An 18,586-nucleotide genomic window follows, 5' to 3' on the forward strand; every position below is an offset into this window, starting at 1 on the left:
CTACATTCTTCTCGGTGACACCCAACAGATCTCACAAAGGACATAACCTAACAAACACGATGATAGTACCCCGCTGGGGGTAACCACATGTTATATTAGTATACCGCTATAATATTTTACCAAATGTCCTACTGGACAAATTGTAAAATACAAATAAATAAATAAAAAAAAAAATTCTTCTCGGTTGCACGAAATGCTTCATCATTGGAAACGGCGAAGTAAAGGTCAAAAGGTATATGAAAATTTCCTCGAATCAAAGCCAGAGAAATGATCTACTTTCAATAGTTTCTTAAATGATGCATTGGGAGCATAAGTCAGCTAACTCGAATACTCAGCAGACTGAAAAATTCGTCGTCAGTGACGTTTGATTTAGTTACGTTATCTGGATTTCATTTGGAAATAATGAATTCGCTTACTTTCGTACGATTGATACTGCTTGTTGGAACAGACATTTAGGGAAAATGTGGCTTGGTTCATTTTTGCCTTCAATACTTCAAGTCAAGAACAAGCATCAAGTATTTATTTCATTAAAAGGATCAACCGGGTTGATCGATCGATCAATCAGGAACGACATATATTCTCCATGAAATGATTATGATTGTGCTGCGTTGAATCGCTCATTCTAGCTCGATGTTATCTAACCTTATCTAAGCGAACAAGTGGTTCAGCAACAATAATAACTCGCACCTTCTTGAAAGTATGGTTACGAGTTTACAAGTTTCCTGAAACCTTGTCATGATTCCACTGCGCAATCGTAGCTGATAAGAGAAAATAAGATTTACCAGCATTGAAAGTTCAGTCTGAATTCGATCAACATTTCATTGGTATTGTGGAAAGTCTTTTGCACGATCTTAAGTTCTTCTTCCGGTTCTTTTCTGCTATTTTTCGTATATGTTTCGTATATCGTACTGTTCTCGGTGAACAGAGAGGGAAATTTGAAATAGAAGTAGATGCCGTAAGTCCGGAAGTAGCTAAGGCTACTAAAGGGCTGAATAGCCAATCAACAAAGAATTTTCGGCGAAAACGAATGAAAGATTGCGATTCAAAGTGATTGAGGATTTCCTGTACAGATGGCAACCGTTTTAGCTACGTTTTCGGTCCTCAAGGACCATGTCAAGTTGAAGATTTCACAGGACACAGTGGCCATTGATAATATGGGTAATAAGAATTGTGACACAGAGATATTTCATAGCTTTGCGAAAAGAAAGTTGAAACATATCTGATTTAATATCTGTAATTTTGAATGATTCCTTGACTGATAGACTGGAGTTATTTATTAAAATTTGTAATTTTATGAATGGTACCGAAGAACTCTAACCTGCTCTTACTTTTACTCTATTTTCAATATTTTACATATTTTTACATATTATGTACGTCCTACGTGTATTCGCTTTATATTCTCCGTAAATGCATAAAAATCTATTCGTTTGTTTTAGTTTATTATTATCGCTCGTCTTCGTCCTTGTCTTATTTAATTTATATAAAGTCACCTTGAATGTTTTCCTTATTCTTCGTTTCTTCCTTTTTTGATGAAATTATTAATTGTTGAATATGATTAGTTTTCAAGCTACACTACAGAGTCACGTTTTTGATACTCTTGGCCAGTACGTTGATGGTGACAGCTAAACAATTTATCGGAGAACATATCAGGTAATGTTGTAATATTGTTAATAAAATGTGAAAATATCTTACGGTATTTCAGTATATTTCTAGTTATTGGATTCCCATTCATTCGTCTTCCCTGTTAGTGTTATCAACTAGTACATACTAAAATTGAGATATTGGTTCTGTTCTCCGTTTGAGAAGGCCTCGATAATATTCGATTAAATTGCGAAACTAATAAACTGCCTGTCTCTATTAGTTACAGACAGAAGCGTTATATATTTGTGTGTAGAATTTTGTTGCTTTTTATATATTTTCGGAAGGACTAAAATAGAAAATATTTATCGAATGAAGACGAGTCGATAGTTGAACTATTCATCGCTCACTGAAAATTGTACGTTTTCCATTTATTGAGAAAGAATTTTTTACATGAGAGAAGATTATTTGAATTAGTGCATTAATATTATTTTTATGATAAAACATTAGATACCTGAAACTGAACAAATAATTATCTTTCTTGATAAGAAATATATTCTTAATAAAATTTGTTAGATTTGCATTTTTTCACAGACTTTTGTTTAATTATTCATTGCATAAAACTTTACCCGCAAATTTAAAGTCATAGAACTCCGTGACCCACAGATTAAATATTAAGGTCAATTAGAGACGCTAATGAAATAAATAACCATATTTGATGTTATGTTTTATCGATAAGGTGTATCGGTGGACATGGAATGAGCGATGATGTACTGAAAGTAATCAACACCTACTGCTTTTTTACGTCTACTTACACTGTGGTAAATATTAATACTAATACATTAGATTCCATTTATTCACTTATTGTCTTCTTAAAACTATTTTTTTAATACGATCAGATTAACCCTAATTAATTTCTAATATTTGGATACTTTGTTTAACATATAATTTGTAACAAGAATATTAAAATATTAAAGTACATTAGAATTTATATTCCCTTGTAATAGCTTATACTATATAAAATATCTATCAGAAAAATGCAAAAATTACTTAAATAATTACTTAAAGTAAAAAATTATTTAAAGTATTATTATGTAATTAAACAATGAATGTAATCATCTTCGATAAAACTCTTTCAAATTTTAGTGCATTGTATCATCTTTACAAAAAGCCTAGAAGAGGTGTACTTCTATTATTAATAATTGATGAATAAAAATAATTTTCCACAGCTCAAGGCCAAGTAATATTTTCAAATTTGCATTATATTGTTATATATGCCCTTCTCTTTTCTTTTTGACTTTGCTAAATTGGAGACCTTATAAATAATACAATAGTACGAATTTTACAGTCGAAACACTTGAACGCAACACCGGTGTTGTTAGGCGAAATCCCGCATCCTGGCGTGGGACCAGCGACCAAAGAAGACTCCCTGGTGCACCATGCTTACTACCAGTGGGTGCCCTTCGTTCTGTTTTTTCAGGCGCTCTTCTTTTACGCGCCTCACTACCTGTGGCGGAATGTTGAAGGTCAGTCCCGCTATAATATCTACAGACCCATCCTGCATACCTTCGCACGCATAGTACATAACCTTCAGTCATCTGACTTTCTCTTATATAGTTAAAGTTATATATATATATATATATATATAAGTTATATATATATAATATATATAACTTTATATATATAATATATATAACTTTTTACATACATACATATTACATATTTAAATTACACAATTACATATTTAAACGATGGAGATCTTTACTGTAATTATTTTCTAATTTCAATTTATTTTAATAAATGACACGTGTAAATTAGTTTGTTCTATATATTGTATATAGTAGAATATAAAAGTAGAATATTTCTACAATAATCTTGGGATATAATATACGTATAATATAATATATATAAAAAACAAAATGGAATACCTATATAAATATAAATGTTCCAAATACGTATATAATTACTTTTATCATATACGATACTTTACGTGGTACTTTATGCGCTTTACTTGTTAAGGAAAATTAAAATTATATGCATGCGATGTATACGCTGATTGAATGTGAATACTTAAAAAATATTTATAATAACATGATTATCCTATCTTTTTACGGTAGCTCATTGTTACGGAATTAAACGAATAAAAGAAAGGAATACAAAAAATGAAAGAGATATTAATTAAACGAATAAATTGATTGGTCCAGGAGGTCGGTTAAAAGTGTTGGTATCTGGGCTACACATGGCGTCGTTGGCTTTGCGTGAGACGCCTTTGACAACTGAGAACGGTATAACCGTTCCGTCAATACATGACCGTGACGAGAAAATACGTCAGATTCGACATGCTTTTCTGAACCGTATCCATTTGAATCGACCGTGGGCATACTACATGGGCCTCTGCGAGGTTCTCAACTTCATCAACGTCCTCATGCAAATTTATTTAACCGATTGGTTTCTCGGCGGTGCTTTCCTCGGTCTTGGCCAAGCTGTAGCGCGCAATGGCTTGGATGGGGAAGTCGACGCGCTCGACATCGTCTTTCCTAAAGTATGTTTCCCAGTACAATGCAATATTAAGAACTCTATTCCCATTCTACATTTATGTTTTTTTTTTTTTTGTTATTTAGTTTACATTCACAATTTATCCGATTTGGACATTTGGTAGAATTTACATTTATGTGAACAGTGATTGACGAAAGTATTTGAACGGCTTAGTTTGGAGAACTTTTACGAATACGTTACATATGTTACACAGTATTTTTTAAAACTTTGTTATTAGGATTGTAATGAGATACAAACCGTGTCTCGTTATGATGCTAATGAAATTTCACATTGTTTTGTATAATACATATAGTACGAGACATTGAGAGTAAAAGTGAGCTAAGTCGCGATAAAAGGAATTCATACGTAACACAATGAAATCAATTGCTGCACCGAATTATCGTATCTATTTTAGACGGCGAATTACTCAGTTGGTTGAATATTGGCATTAGTTCACTTAGTTAACAACGTTAGTCCAAAGTGACTGTAGACGATTCGTTTAGGATTAACGAAAGTTCACTCGTATAGTAAATTATCACACATAGCTGCTCGTATGGTAAATTATCTAAACAATGGAGAAGACTTTAAATAGTTGGAATTATTACGAAATTTTTATCTATTTCGTAAATATATTATGTATAAAAAGAACAAAGTTTTTTAAAGAGCATTACAACGATTAATTCAAACGTAGTTAATATCAAAGAATTAGAACTAAAACTTCGGACTTTTTAGTAGAAAATCTGTTGTTGTTTAAATAAAAATTCTTTCCGAATAAATGTTTCAGGTGACGAAATGTACTTTCCACAAATTTGGTCCATCGGGTACTATACAAAATCACGATGCGCTATGTGTCATGGCGTTGAACATCGTTAACGAGAAGATCTATATCTTCCTTTGGTATTGGTATATCATTCTGTCGGTGATAACCGGTTTAGGACTGCTTTGGAGGTTACTGACTATGGTCTTGCACGCCAGGTTACTACTATTTATTGCCTATACCTATTCTACGGTTTATCGACCGTTGCCTTTCTTAGAATCTCGATTCTTCGAACTCGTACCATTGACTTCAGTTCTGTTAAATTGGCAACAATAATGTAATGTGAAAACTTTAGCTAGACTATGATATGCAATTATTATTTTATCTTCTGTAATTGATAATACAATTAGAGTAATAACGACGACTAATTAGAAAATAGCAAGTTTTCGTTGTATCTTTAATTTCGAAGGAAAGAAAGTTATTTACGATTGAATATATATTACATAATTTAAGAAAAATGTGAAATAATTCAGTTTTTTTGGTTTTTCTAAATTTCAGTGTATAGCTTTGATATGCTTCCGAAAATAGACGATGGAATATTTTCTGTTCCTTTTCTTGTTTTCTTAGAATATTAGAATTATTTCGAATATTATTTAACGCTTTTTAACATTTTTATTAGTTTTATTAGCACAAGTTTAATTTATTTAATGTTATCTAACAAATTTTCTCATGTGATCAGGAGCGTAACATTCAACAAGTTGGTCTTCTCCATGGCTTGTCCCGGGAGATATAATCCGTGGAACGTGTTGGCAGTTACTAACGAATGCCACTACGGAGACTGGGTGTTTCTTTATTATATAGCGAAGAACCTAGATAACTACGTGTTCAAGGAATTGTTGCAGAAACTTGCCGAGGACCTGCAAGAAAGACGTCAGATTCAACCTCATCTCTTTAGCGAAGAGAAACCGTTAACTAGCTGAGTTTCAGTCTTATCTTACTGATATCATCTTATGAGTAATATGATAATTCCAAATGATTCACAAGAAAACTGACTCAGACAAACTGGAGGAAAATTAAAGAAGTCAAATTACCAAAAAAAGCTATTGTTATATCAATGCAATAGAACTCTCATATTACTTATGGAATGATTTGATTATGTAGAAGCGTAGAGGAGCTTGCATTTTAATGACAGTATATTGAATTTAGGATTAATTTTTAAATTTTCCATGTCTTTAACCTGGTGCCTTATATTATAATATGAAGATATACTTGTATTACGAGTTGATGGTACAAACGTGATACATGCGAATTAGATTTAATGATAGTTATCGTTATACAATATATATCATATTTATATATTTTGCTATGACAAGAAGAAATACTGTTTATTTGTAATATTGTTCAATGCAAACTAAGTACAAGAGTATTCGAGTTGTGAATCTTTTAGCTGTTGCAGATTTAGTAAAAGTAACATTATAAATAAATACAAAATTGGTACACGTTAAACGAACGCCGGATAATTTAATTTATTTTAATTCGATGTTAATATGTAAATTTCCATTGTAAATATCATGTATCGTTTCTTGTTACTATGTCACTTTATTTTGAGGGTTACGTCATTGTTCAAACCAACTGCGGTTCTCGAATCAGTTCGTTTCGCTATGTTACATCACTTCAGGGAATGCCAGATTGCGTATATGAAATTCGTTGTTCACCATTGTTCTTTCCGTGCGAATAAAACTACATTTTCAAGTACAAACATTTATCTTAGAGAAAAGACAATCTACTCACCTTTACACCTGCTTTCTAACCAGTTCCTTTCAGTAGTTAGTAATCTTGTAAATGCAAGTTTTACTTTGTTGCACCGGAATTTAACACTAAACTTGCTAGGTTACCTAATTAAATAACCTAACCTTAATTTAAAATTGTACATTCATCGTTATTTCTTTTTTTTTTATCATCTAACTTTACGTAAATTCTCCTATTACTTGATTAATCAATTTCTCAATTCTTTTTTTGCTTCCTTTTTTTACTAAAAAAAATTCATCGCCTGATTCGTTTATCGCGATCGACCATTTGACCAATTGACAAATTTACATCTTTTTCTAAAGTTCTCTGCCTGGGACCTTAGCTCTGAACTCAAGTAAGATCTAACCAGTTGCATACATCTGAATGCGGTATGTATTTGACTTCGTCGTAAGCACTTGAACATACTGACAGAGTCCATGTCAGGTAACACTCAAACACAACAGAATCTTATCGGATGCTCTCAAGAAATACTTCTCAAGAATATACTCCCTTCATAATGAGTTCTCTATAGCAGCGGTTTTCAACCTGGGAGGCGCGAACCAGGGAAGGCGCCAAAAGCTTTTAATAAAATATTAATTTTCGTACCATAACATCTACAAACAAATAATTTAATATAAAAATAAATATACATGTACGTATATGTTATGGCAAAACCTTATCATTATTCTGCTAATTGTAGTTTTCAGTTTTTTTTGTAATAAAGTTTTTATTATTTAAAACGCGTCTATATTATTACATCTATTAAAAAATAAATGGTATGAAGACGCGAAAAAAATTTTTTTTTCGGCGAGGCGTAGTAGCATAATGGTTGGAAACCGCTGCTCTATGCTAAATGAAATCTAAATACGGTATCATTTTGAGAGTTACAAAGTACAGACCGAAGCATACGAGAAATGAAATACGATAAGGAGCGAACAAATCTCATAATATTCAGTACATTGGTTTTGTATTTTGTTTTATCCCTGAATATGTCCACAAGTTCAATGAGGAAGTTATTGAAAAACATACAAAATGCGTTCAGACGGACGAAATTCTAATCAAATGACCGGTTACGGTAAGAATAGTTATATGTAAAGCGCCGATACGATTAGTGTTAACGAATCTACTTTTATTTTATTCTTATTGTCTCGTCTTGTCTTGTTATCTCTGTGTTTTGGTTCGATATATGTACTTAATAAATAATCTACGCCCGTACTCTAGATCCATCTGAAGTGTACCACGAGTAGGAACTTATACCGCTTTAACCAATTTTATACCACTTACAAGATGGTTTCGAGAATGGTAAAACTACGGCGCCACTTTTAACGTATCAATCGACGCTTGGGGGCGCCGGAAACCACGCAAGATTCATATCGAACGTAAGAAACTTTTCTCTTAGGGAACGAGATAAAACACTGGCTCCTCCAAAACTGGGGACCTCAATATGCATTTGACAGTTATAATTGAGTTATTACATTTATCATAATACAATTATAAATAATTGTGTCAGGATGGCAAAAGTTTAGATCACTCAATAACTCGCGAGTATCTTTCAAATAGCTCATACCCATCGTTGTGTCTCAAGAATACTTACATATTTGTATGCACCGATACTTGTATGCAGGTACTCAGACTATATTGATCTGACCCCTTTAGCTGGTCGACAACAGTCGAGATTATTAAACTGTAGTTGAAGAGGTTTATTGACTTTGTAACACGGTATTCCTGTCGAATCAGAGCATTTACGTTTACATATTTAATAACGTCACCTTCGAGATAGTCCGTACATAGAACGTATCATAGATAAATATGTAAATACATTGAACTTTGCAATGAACTTAGAAATAAGTCTTACCTTATCTTCTCTTCTTTTTACATTCTCACCTTATTTACAATTATTGCAATGTACATAAAATGTTAAGGAAGGAGGATCGATCATAGACAATGAAACAAAGAAGAAAGTTGGCGTGCAAAAATATCGGTTGAAGTATCGTTTTCAAGCTATAAAAAGAGATCGAAGTTTGCATTAAAAACGCCTGTATATATAAAGCTGAATCCAAGCAGACATTTGTTTCACGTAATATTAAATTGAATAACGGATGCTATACTTTTGCATATTATATACGTTTTTGCATGTATAAATTTTTCATAAATGCATAAACACCTACGCTTTACTTATTCATAAGAGTATTTTATTCTGCATCTTCTTTCGTTTAAAATAAATTCATAATACATATTATTATTGTAATATCATGTGTTAATACTAAATAAATTTGTCTGTTACAGAGTCAATGTCGATCAGACTTTCACTAGTACTGTGTAATTTGAATTTCTATTCATGTCAAGGTACTAATTTTCTACAATTTTCTATTACTCGATAAAAAGTAGCTTGCAAATTATTATCGTTCTATTGGTTAACTGGTAACGACTTCGTTCCGATTTGTCTTGGAAATCATAAATCTTGTTTTCTTAGGAACAGCCAATGTAGAAGATTAATGAATCATTTCAAAGTAAATACAGGAAACAAAATTTCATGGAAACTGCAAACACAGTAGATATTGCGTCATTTATTGTACCGATTGTTTTCAATTTTTCACTTACGTTTAAGAGATTGAAATTTAAATATCCTAACAGTAAAGCTAAAAAAAATTATCATATGTCGTAACGTAGATATCGATGGACGACTGTATCATCAACATTTCAATTGAAGAAACTGATTACTCGACAACTGTTAACTCGTTATCGAGACCTAACGTTTAGGAAATATTTGAACGTTTATCAGCAAGAAATATGGCAATTGAATCAGCTATTAACGAACCATATAAACTAACAATAATATCTCGACATTTTACAGATTACAGGAAAGAGTAAAATATGACAAAAGTGTAATATTTAATTTGCCACAATCTCTTCTTAAATGTCATTTCGTTATTAAATTAATTAATAAATATTAATGATGTTACAACATGCCATATAAAATCATTCTGGAATAATTCAAATATTTTAATGTAAAATATATTTAATATCTCTATTTATATATTTAGTTAATTGTTTATTTATTTATCTTTTGTTACGAGTAATACTAAGTAAATGTTAAAAAATTATATTATACCTAATAATTAAATAAGAAAGATATACCTATATATAAATAATAATTTCATTTATTATATAGTGATGAATAAAAAGAAGGCAGGTTTTAAGAAAATAAATTCCTATAAATCAACGTAGGTGCCAATAATCCTTTAGAACAGCCTTAAACATGCAAATAAAATAAAAAGAACGAAGCAGTGTCACTCATGGTGTGATTATACATAATAAACATTATGCAAACTAAACATAAAGGAGTTAAATACGATCAAACGATTGTGTGTATTGGATCAAGAGATATAAGCTGGAAAATCAGATTGCGAGATCTTTGTTCGTTCCTTTTGCGTGGGAGGAAGAGTCATCGCGACCGGAACACGGTCCATTATGTTCTCTCTCACAACCAGGAAATGACGACTGCACACCGTAGAAAAGAGGAGCATACCAGGAAGGTTCTTTGATGATCGTGACACGCGTGCACTTGATGCAATGTATTCTGTTAACTACTTTTACATGTATATTCTCTACTGCATGTTCTACGTATTGTAATTACTAGACTACGGATTTGTATGCAAATTCATACTTGCATAGATAAAATTAAAAGAATAGGACCTAGCCAAAAATTTGTCTTATCTATTAAATGTCACAAAGAGTACTATGATATAAGAGCACTTTGGGTATTTTATACGGTTTTTTACCTTCAACTTCCTCTAAATTCCATAAAAATCCGCAATCTAGTAATTATATATTGTAAATTTTATATTCTATCAACACGAGTGTCAATAATAAATGATTTCGCTTACTTTACTTACTTACTTTATGTACGTAGTATTACAACAATGAAAATGTTTGAAATGTTTTATTCTGTACAAACTTTCAAAATTTTTTTATATTTTCTTCCATTTAAACCATTTGTATATTGTGCCTCGCGGTGGTATTTGATTATTTCCAGGAACTACAGATACTTTTACATTTAACGTTTTGTTCCTTTACTTCTTCGACTTACTTCTTCTTTACTTCTTCTCTTAAAGTAATGAAACATGATAATGACAATTTTACAAAATCCTTTTTAAATAATTTATACTTGGTGTAACTGCATGATGTGATATTACAATTATTTTTAAATTCTAATCTCTTTCTCTTTTATACAACATTCTGTAACATACGTCGATAGCGACGATAACGATAATAAACGCGTCATGAAATAAGAAGAAATAAAATTCTGAAGAAAGAATGTACATATTAATTGTCTTATGTAATATGATTCAGGCGCATGTAAATAATTATTAGCGTATATCTATTAATACATTAAATATGGTCTGTAATTTTTCATTTAGAGGTTAACAATTTTAAGATTATAAAAATATTTCAAAAAATCGTATAAGGCACACTGAACAGTGATATAGGAGTAGAAAGTATAAAAACTCCGATATACTGGAATAACGAGTTTATTTGGCATTTTAAGCAACGTTTCTACGAGAATCCTGCACGAGAAGCATAAAATTATTTTAATGTATTATTTTCAAGATAAAATTACGTTCCATAATATATCTGCACTTTTCATATTCTCTCAGTTATTTTTCTCTATCTTTTATTGTTGTGTTTTTTATTATATTTAGCTAAAAATACACGCATCATGTTCTTCTCATGTTCTTTGATTCTCTGATGAAACCAATAATATCGAAGCATTCTCTACATTACAACTTACCATTGCAACTTTTATAGAGATGTGATGAAATACCGCAACAAATGATCTGCCATGAGCTGTAAGATATCGCTGATTCCCTTCTACTACAATGTGGGTACTGGGTACACGTTCATGGACTTTCAAAACGTGTCAGATACTGACTCACGAGGCGGCAGATTTATTATATACTCATACAAGCTTGTAGGACTTGTCACTATCGTTAGTCAGTTCAAAGGAATTCTTGGCTGTGCGATAGGAGTTTTATTGTGGAACAAAAGGAAAGGAGAGAGTTCGAATTTTGTGACAGGGAATGGCCACGAAACTCTTACAAAATAGTCTCTGTTTTCTGGCCTACCATTTTCGAAATACATACAATGTTATCTAGTCTCTTGAACTTATTTACACTTTAGAGAATGACTAAGCGTAAAATTCTTCTCACCAAGAAAGAAATGGAAAAGTAGATCAACTAAGGGGAGATTTTATGACTCTTCAAATAAATCACTATATATTTCATTTTTCGCAATTTATAAAGATAGAATAGAACGTTACTCTATTTGAAGGAACCTAATTTCTTTTGATCTAATTATAAAATAAAAATCTCGAAAATTTATTTTATGATTTATAATTAAAGAGATTACAAACATTGTCAATATTTCAAGGTTTTTAACATCATTACGGTTTGTCAATAAATATTTACAATATATATCGTTAATACTTATTGACGAACCAGATTTTTTTAATATGTTCAATATTTATTGAAAACACATCCGGTATCGAGATAGTGTTCGTTTAACGATATCGAGTGAGAAAAATCTCTTATACAGTCACTATTTTAACATTATCAATGAAGAAACCAGGAGGAGAAAAAGTATAGGTTAGGAAGTGACTTTTAAGATGAGATATATTTTCATATTTAAATTTTATTCATTAGTATGAGTAGCACGTGTTTCGAAGAACTTGTTGAAATAGTGCCAATTTTAGGTTATGTTATATTATGAAATATTAGAAATATATGAAACATTATCAATATTATATTGGCAATGTGTATCGATCGTCTGAGGCTCCTTTTATACGTCCAATGATGTTGAGAACCTTGAAATATTGACAATATATATTGAACGTCTGAGGGCTCCCTTAATCTAACACGAGAGACAACAGAACTTAAGAAAAATGCTTTTTTCAGTAAGATTGAAAAATGATCAAATTATCAATATCTATAATAAAATAAAATAATATTCTGTTTGTACAAGGTGGAATAAAATGTTGTTGAATTTAAATAAAGTAGTAAATCAGTGAAACACGAATTTTAAATAAAATAGCACATGAATGTTATACATACGTATATGGTACACATTAACATGTATGTATATGCATATATCAAATTTGAGCTAAATTAATAAACGGAAATATTATGAACTTCCCTCGTTAGCTTAGTTACATACTATCATAGATAAATAATGGGACTGCATTTGCATACTTCTGTAGTGGAATTTCTTTCCGTCAAATTTTCTCCTAATTTCTTATTGCGTTTAAAACTCAACGATAAGATCTGTATCGTGTATTTATTACATTTAAATTGTCAATTCCTTAATGCGCAATTATAAAAGTATGCAGAAACGAGGTATCTTATGATGTAGTTTTAATGTTCAATTTACTCATTTCGAGATATTTCCCAAGTTATTCATAACGTTTCTAAAGTTATCTTTTTCTTTGTTACACTCTCGATTCCACGTATATAAGAAAAGTAAGTGTATTTTAGTTTTAATATAATTAGTATTATCTTTTTTTCTATTTTCAATCGAAGAAAGTAAATAAAGTTCTGAATATAGGCAGCTATACATATTGATACATCACGAGACGTAAGTTAGAACAAAAATAATTAATATTACAATTTTCCATAATGCACATTATCTGCGAACACATGTCTTCCTTCATTGGTGGCAGCAGGTAAAATATTCTGGAAGCGTTCCAGAGACAAGAGGCAAAAGAGGCAGAAGAAATACGAATGCATTTCGTATTTCGTCCAATACTTACTACTTACATTGTTCCGTTCGTGACGAAACTTTGAATGACCAACTGATATATCTCAGTCAAAAATATACACGTTTTGTACGAAAAAATATCCAGACAGCAGGTGACGCCTTGTCTAAGAATATTCGCAGAATTTTAACTTAGAACCTTTGTGGAATTCCTAATTATTCGCATATAAAATTTATATATATAGACTTTATTAAAGTCGCATCATTCTTTAGATAGTTATTTGAATTAAATGAGATTTATAGAAAGTACATACTCTGTAATTAGGGTTGCAAAATCAAGAATGAAGTGGTTTTAATATGAACGTAAAATCGAATCAAAAATGTGAAGTGAAAATTATTAATATGCTTCGAGAATTACACTTCCAAGAGATTTGTTAATATTTTTCTAGCATCTTTATTCTTTGTTAGATATTGGAATAGTCCATGAAACTGTACCTGTATTTATCTGTAAAAGTATATGTATTTTGTACTTTATATTTTAATATTTAATTTATATTTAATTTTGTGCCATGGCAATAAGTTACTTCATTTACACTTACGTCATTTTTACACTAACACATAAAAGTAACATTCATTTGTAGACATCAATCTCAGTAAACCTTGGGGACAAACGGTACGTATAACACTATGCTGTACTCGTTCAGTTATTCGAAACGACGTTAAAAGTCATGAATAAACAACGGTGCTGTTGTATCGAGACTTAAACTTTATTCTATGTATGTCTTTCGTATTGGCGTGGTCAGAGAATAAACCATGGAATTCAGAGACCACGTGTGCATGGCTAATGAGGTTAACGTACAACCATCGAGTAAGGTATTTACACATTGCATTGGCTGGTTGAGACTAACGTGACCAAGTCTGCCCTTATAAGTCTCAGCCTTTCCTCCTTTCTATCTAGGTACGTATATAGATAACTATCCGCTGTATCCTTGGTTACCAATCATTTTCACTTGCCTTGCGTTATTTAGAACGACAATTTTCTACGTACACTTTCCAAAGAATAAAACTATTCTAAATAAACTAGATATTCTAACTTTAATTGGTCAATATGAGGAAAGGTGCGAAGTGGTATTCTTGTGTTTACATTGTCTTCGTTTTTCACACGTTAAATTTGACAAATTAAAGTTAAAATACCTGCTAAACTAATAATTTTTCAACATAAATGGGTTAATACCTTTGCATAGAGAACGCCGAGTTGGATCGATTAATATATTAAAAAATATATAGTTCCGTTTAAAAAAATGAAATTGATCTTAAAATCTTCCCCACTACTTGACCTACAAAAAAATAATCTACAGCATATGATGCCTTCCTTCGAATCGAACAATTTTTGTTAAAACATTTTTTTGATAATTTTAATCCCTCGTGAGATATTCTACCGTTTCCAGTTAAATGAAACATCCTGCATATTTTGATAAATTAATAGCAGTAAAGTTTAACTCAAAAATAATAGAGAAAACAACACACTAAAATTCTTTTCTTTACATTACACTAATGAAATAATATAAGACATGCTGGTCTTGTAAAAAACTGCCATAAAAAGGAGCAATTGACAAAATAAGAAGGCAAAGCTCCTGCGTATATTGTAAATTAACATACTGAACATACATATGTATATATCTAATCATTACAATGCTTTTGGCCTTAGAAATTAGTAACTATCAATTTTCTTGTCATAAAATAAATAAAAAATAATATCTGTAAAATGATATAAAAATTAAAGTTTTAAAATATACGTTTTTTTAAAATGCATTTACCTCTTGTGGTAGTCATAAAAAACAATTTTTATATAACGAATTCTCTATTCACGAAAGAATAATTTTTTAATGATATCGAATCCTCTAACATTAAAAGAATAATTATCTAACAATTTATAATAATTTAACTAAATGTTCAGCTGGACAAATTGTAAAGTACAAATTAAATAATAAAAAGAAAAAAAAAATTTATAATGATGCTCTGAATGCCAAATTGAACTAAAATATCGAGATATTCTCTAAGTGTTAGAAGAACGAATAAGTACACGAAACAAAACACTTAATAGGCGCAGAATTTTCATTAGTATTTTATCCACGTTGTCGCACACATGTTACACGTACAATGTGGATTATACAGTTTAGGTCTGAGAAATTACAAGGACCAGACGCGAGCAGAGTCGACATACATTCGTCACAATTGACACGATTGACCTACAGCGGTTCTCAACCGGACACCAGACGTGAAAACCGGTTTGACAAGGTTTAAGAGTACAGTTTCTGTGATCGGCCCCTGCTCTTTTCTTCTCGTGAAAGTACTTACTTATGTAAAGTGTATACTAGAAGACGCTACGAGCTGAGTTTCAAGGATTTTCGTCAGAAAGGTTCAATTTACACTGATCGTACAAAGAAAATACTCCATGTTCTATTAGAAAACATAGATCAAACTTAAAGTTTTATTTACTTTCTAGAGTCTAGAATACAGATACAATTTCCAATAAAAATATTTTGAATTAACATATATACCTATTGTCGATATTATATAAAATTCATTTTATTCTATTAGAATAATGATATTTAACTTTCGGAAAGTTTTAATAAGAATTTAATATGTTTAGTAAATTCAAAATAGGAATTTAACAATTTCTAACAATATTTTGAATTCATAACTAATATTTTTTGAGCAAGAATTTTTTATTAATATGGTTGCTCTGACTATACAATACAGAATAATTTAGAGGATGGTTATTATACACTGCTCAAAACAATTAGGGGACCGCTGCTATGAACGGTTTTATTGCATCAACCAAACAAACAGAAAGCAGGGCTATAAACTTGATAAATTGACATGTTATTTATGTGATATCCTAATAAAAATTGTGTAAGACAATTATAAAAATGAAATTATTATCTTAAACAATGTATAAGATTCATAGATCTTTTATTACAAAAATTGAATAAAATATTTACGTGTGTTCTACAAAATTCAGACAATTTTTCTAGAAAAATTTAAATAATACTTATTGTAACGAATGATACTGTATGTGTAGAAGAATGTAGGTCATTATAGTTTAAATTCATGGATCAAGTAATTAAAATTATGTTTATCATATAAAACAGAGAAAGATATAAAGTTAGAATACGTTTATCACGTAGAGTTTATGGTTTCATGAATATTTGAACTCACTTATCTGAATACACCACGGTCGGTTTGGTCGTACGACTTTACGTAACTTTTTACAAGAGGACGACAGTGAGAACAACAATAATTTGATTTCTGAAAGATGCTGGAGGTAACGCTGTTTAGCAGTGGTAACACATCCTGGTCAGATGATCGTTTACGGTCAGAAAGCAATAGGATATTAGGAATTGTGCAACATTGAAAGTTTTACCACTTTAAATAGGCCAGGTATATTGCTCAGTGCTGTAGAAGATGGATAATATTAGAGACGTATAATTACGTATGGTCTACGATGTTTGATTGGAAAATACTGAAAGGTGTGTTAATACATAGAATTAAAAGGTAAACGACGAATTATTGGACCAGATAATAATTTTGTTAATGATAGATTTCGAAAGTGAAACTTCATTTAACTTTCATTAACGAGTTATTATACTATATTAAAAATAAATGATGAAAAAGTAATAATCTCCGTATCTTTATAATTAAACCTTTCTTTTAAATAAATTTAAACAAATCTAAAAAAAAAAAAAATTTAACTAGAACAATACCAAAAAAGAAGTTATATATTGAGCCTTTCTCAAAGAAATAAAAGATAAATCAGGACTTATAATAGCTCAAATTTTATTGATAATACATAAGAGAATAGGAATTAACTCTCTCAATATAGGAAGAAAAATATCTTGCAGTTAGACTATGAATTGTAATATAAATACATATTTCTTTGAATTAATATAAATAAATATATAAATTCTAAATTCTAATTTGTTTCGCGAATTAAATATTATAACAAGTACTTTATTTCGAATATTTCATATATTTTTGTATATTACATACATTTCATTTTAATTTAATATGAAATCGTTTTAATACAAAATTTGGTTTTAAAGCATCAATTTATCAATTTATTTTCAGATAATATTCAAAGAGCAGAGTTCAATTCCTCAAAAAAGTATCAATTTTGAATTGATGAGAAAATCTTGTTTGCATCAGAAGTTTGTCTCAAAAGAGTGAACAAAATGGTTATAAGGTTTAAAAGAGACTAACCTCGATTTTGTTCAGAAAGGTGGCCCTCGTGCAGCGCAGAACGCGATCGAGTTCAAGTGACGGTCACGGTTTGTTGAGCAGGCCACAGGTGACGAGAAGCTCGCCAAGATTTATTATGGACGATGCTCGTAAAGCGGTTCAGTCAGAAAGCAAAGAGGAAAGAGCAATTTTTCACCGACAAAACGAGTGATTGTCGTCGCCCATAAACGAACTCTAATTAAGATAATTGCGACTAAGGACGCGTATAAAGCACGCAGCGCGGCGTGGCGGTAGGGAACGAGCACTAAAATCTAACGTACTATATATTTGGATCCTGTGAAAATACCATGGAGATTCGATAACTCTATATATACGACAAAGAAGATAAATTTATTTTGTTGCTATCTCTAAAAATGAAAATTATTCTATACTATCTATTACAGTTTTCTACATTACTTTTATAGTTTATTCCTCTTTCTTTATTACAATCTTGTACAATCCTATATGTTGCTTCTAATAATTATTTCCGGTGTGTACGATATGTACAAGTATTTATTGTTAGTTTCATTGTAGTAACCCTGTTATACCAATTCAGATGTGGGACGCAAATTAACAATCACGAAACTAACATTTTTAGTAATCTTTTAATTCCATCTTCTTTCTCGATTTTTATCTTTTATCTTATTTTTATCTTATCTTGTTTGACTGTATATATTTCTCTTCTCGAATACTTTCAGTATACATATATCTATTGTTAGTTTAGCTATAGTAAAGATGAGATGCCATTTGAAATGTAGAGTGAAAACTAAAAATCACGAAATTTTAGAGACTTCTATCTACAATTCACGAATGAAATACGCATGTACAGTTTCATAATCTAAAAACATGTTCTGTACGAAAATTATTTATTTGCAGATTACAAAATAAATAACAAAG

General features: G+C 30.6%; 1 protein-coding gene and 1 long non-coding RNA gene across 2 annotated transcripts; one reads left to right on the forward strand and one right to left on the reverse strand.

The window, feature by feature from the left end:
• The first annotated feature begins 932 nt into the window (after positions 1–932).
• LOC117204856 (innexin inx7-like) lies at positions 933–6,629 on the forward strand. Its single transcript, XM_033442657.1, has 7 exons — positions 933–1,158; positions 1,560–1,650; positions 2,318–2,399; positions 2,927–3,104; positions 3,783–4,120; positions 4,898–5,088; positions 5,610–6,629. The coding sequence occupies exons 1-7, from the start codon at positions 1,071–1,073 to the stop codon at positions 5,848–5,850; spliced, it is 1,209 nt and encodes a 402-aa protein (XP_033298548.1). The 5' UTR covers positions 933–1,070; the 3' UTR covers positions 5,851–6,629.
• LOC117204857 lies at positions 4,848–17,956 on the reverse strand. Its single transcript, XR_004487144.1, has 2 exons — positions 17,672–17,956; positions 4,848–5,787 (listed from the first exon to the last, which is right to left on the reverse strand). It is a non-coding gene; the product is annotated as an uncharacterized LOC117204857 (long non-coding RNA).
• Positions 17,957–18,586: the final 630 nt, after the last annotated feature.

Source organism: Bombus bifarius, unplaced genomic scaffold, assembly GCF_011952205.1.
Source record: "Bombus bifarius isolate JDL3187 unplaced genomic scaffold, Bbif_JDL3187 scf7180000007984, whole genome shotgun sequence".
NCBI lineage: Eukaryota > Metazoa > Arthropoda > Insecta > Hymenoptera > Apidae > Bombus > Bombus bifarius.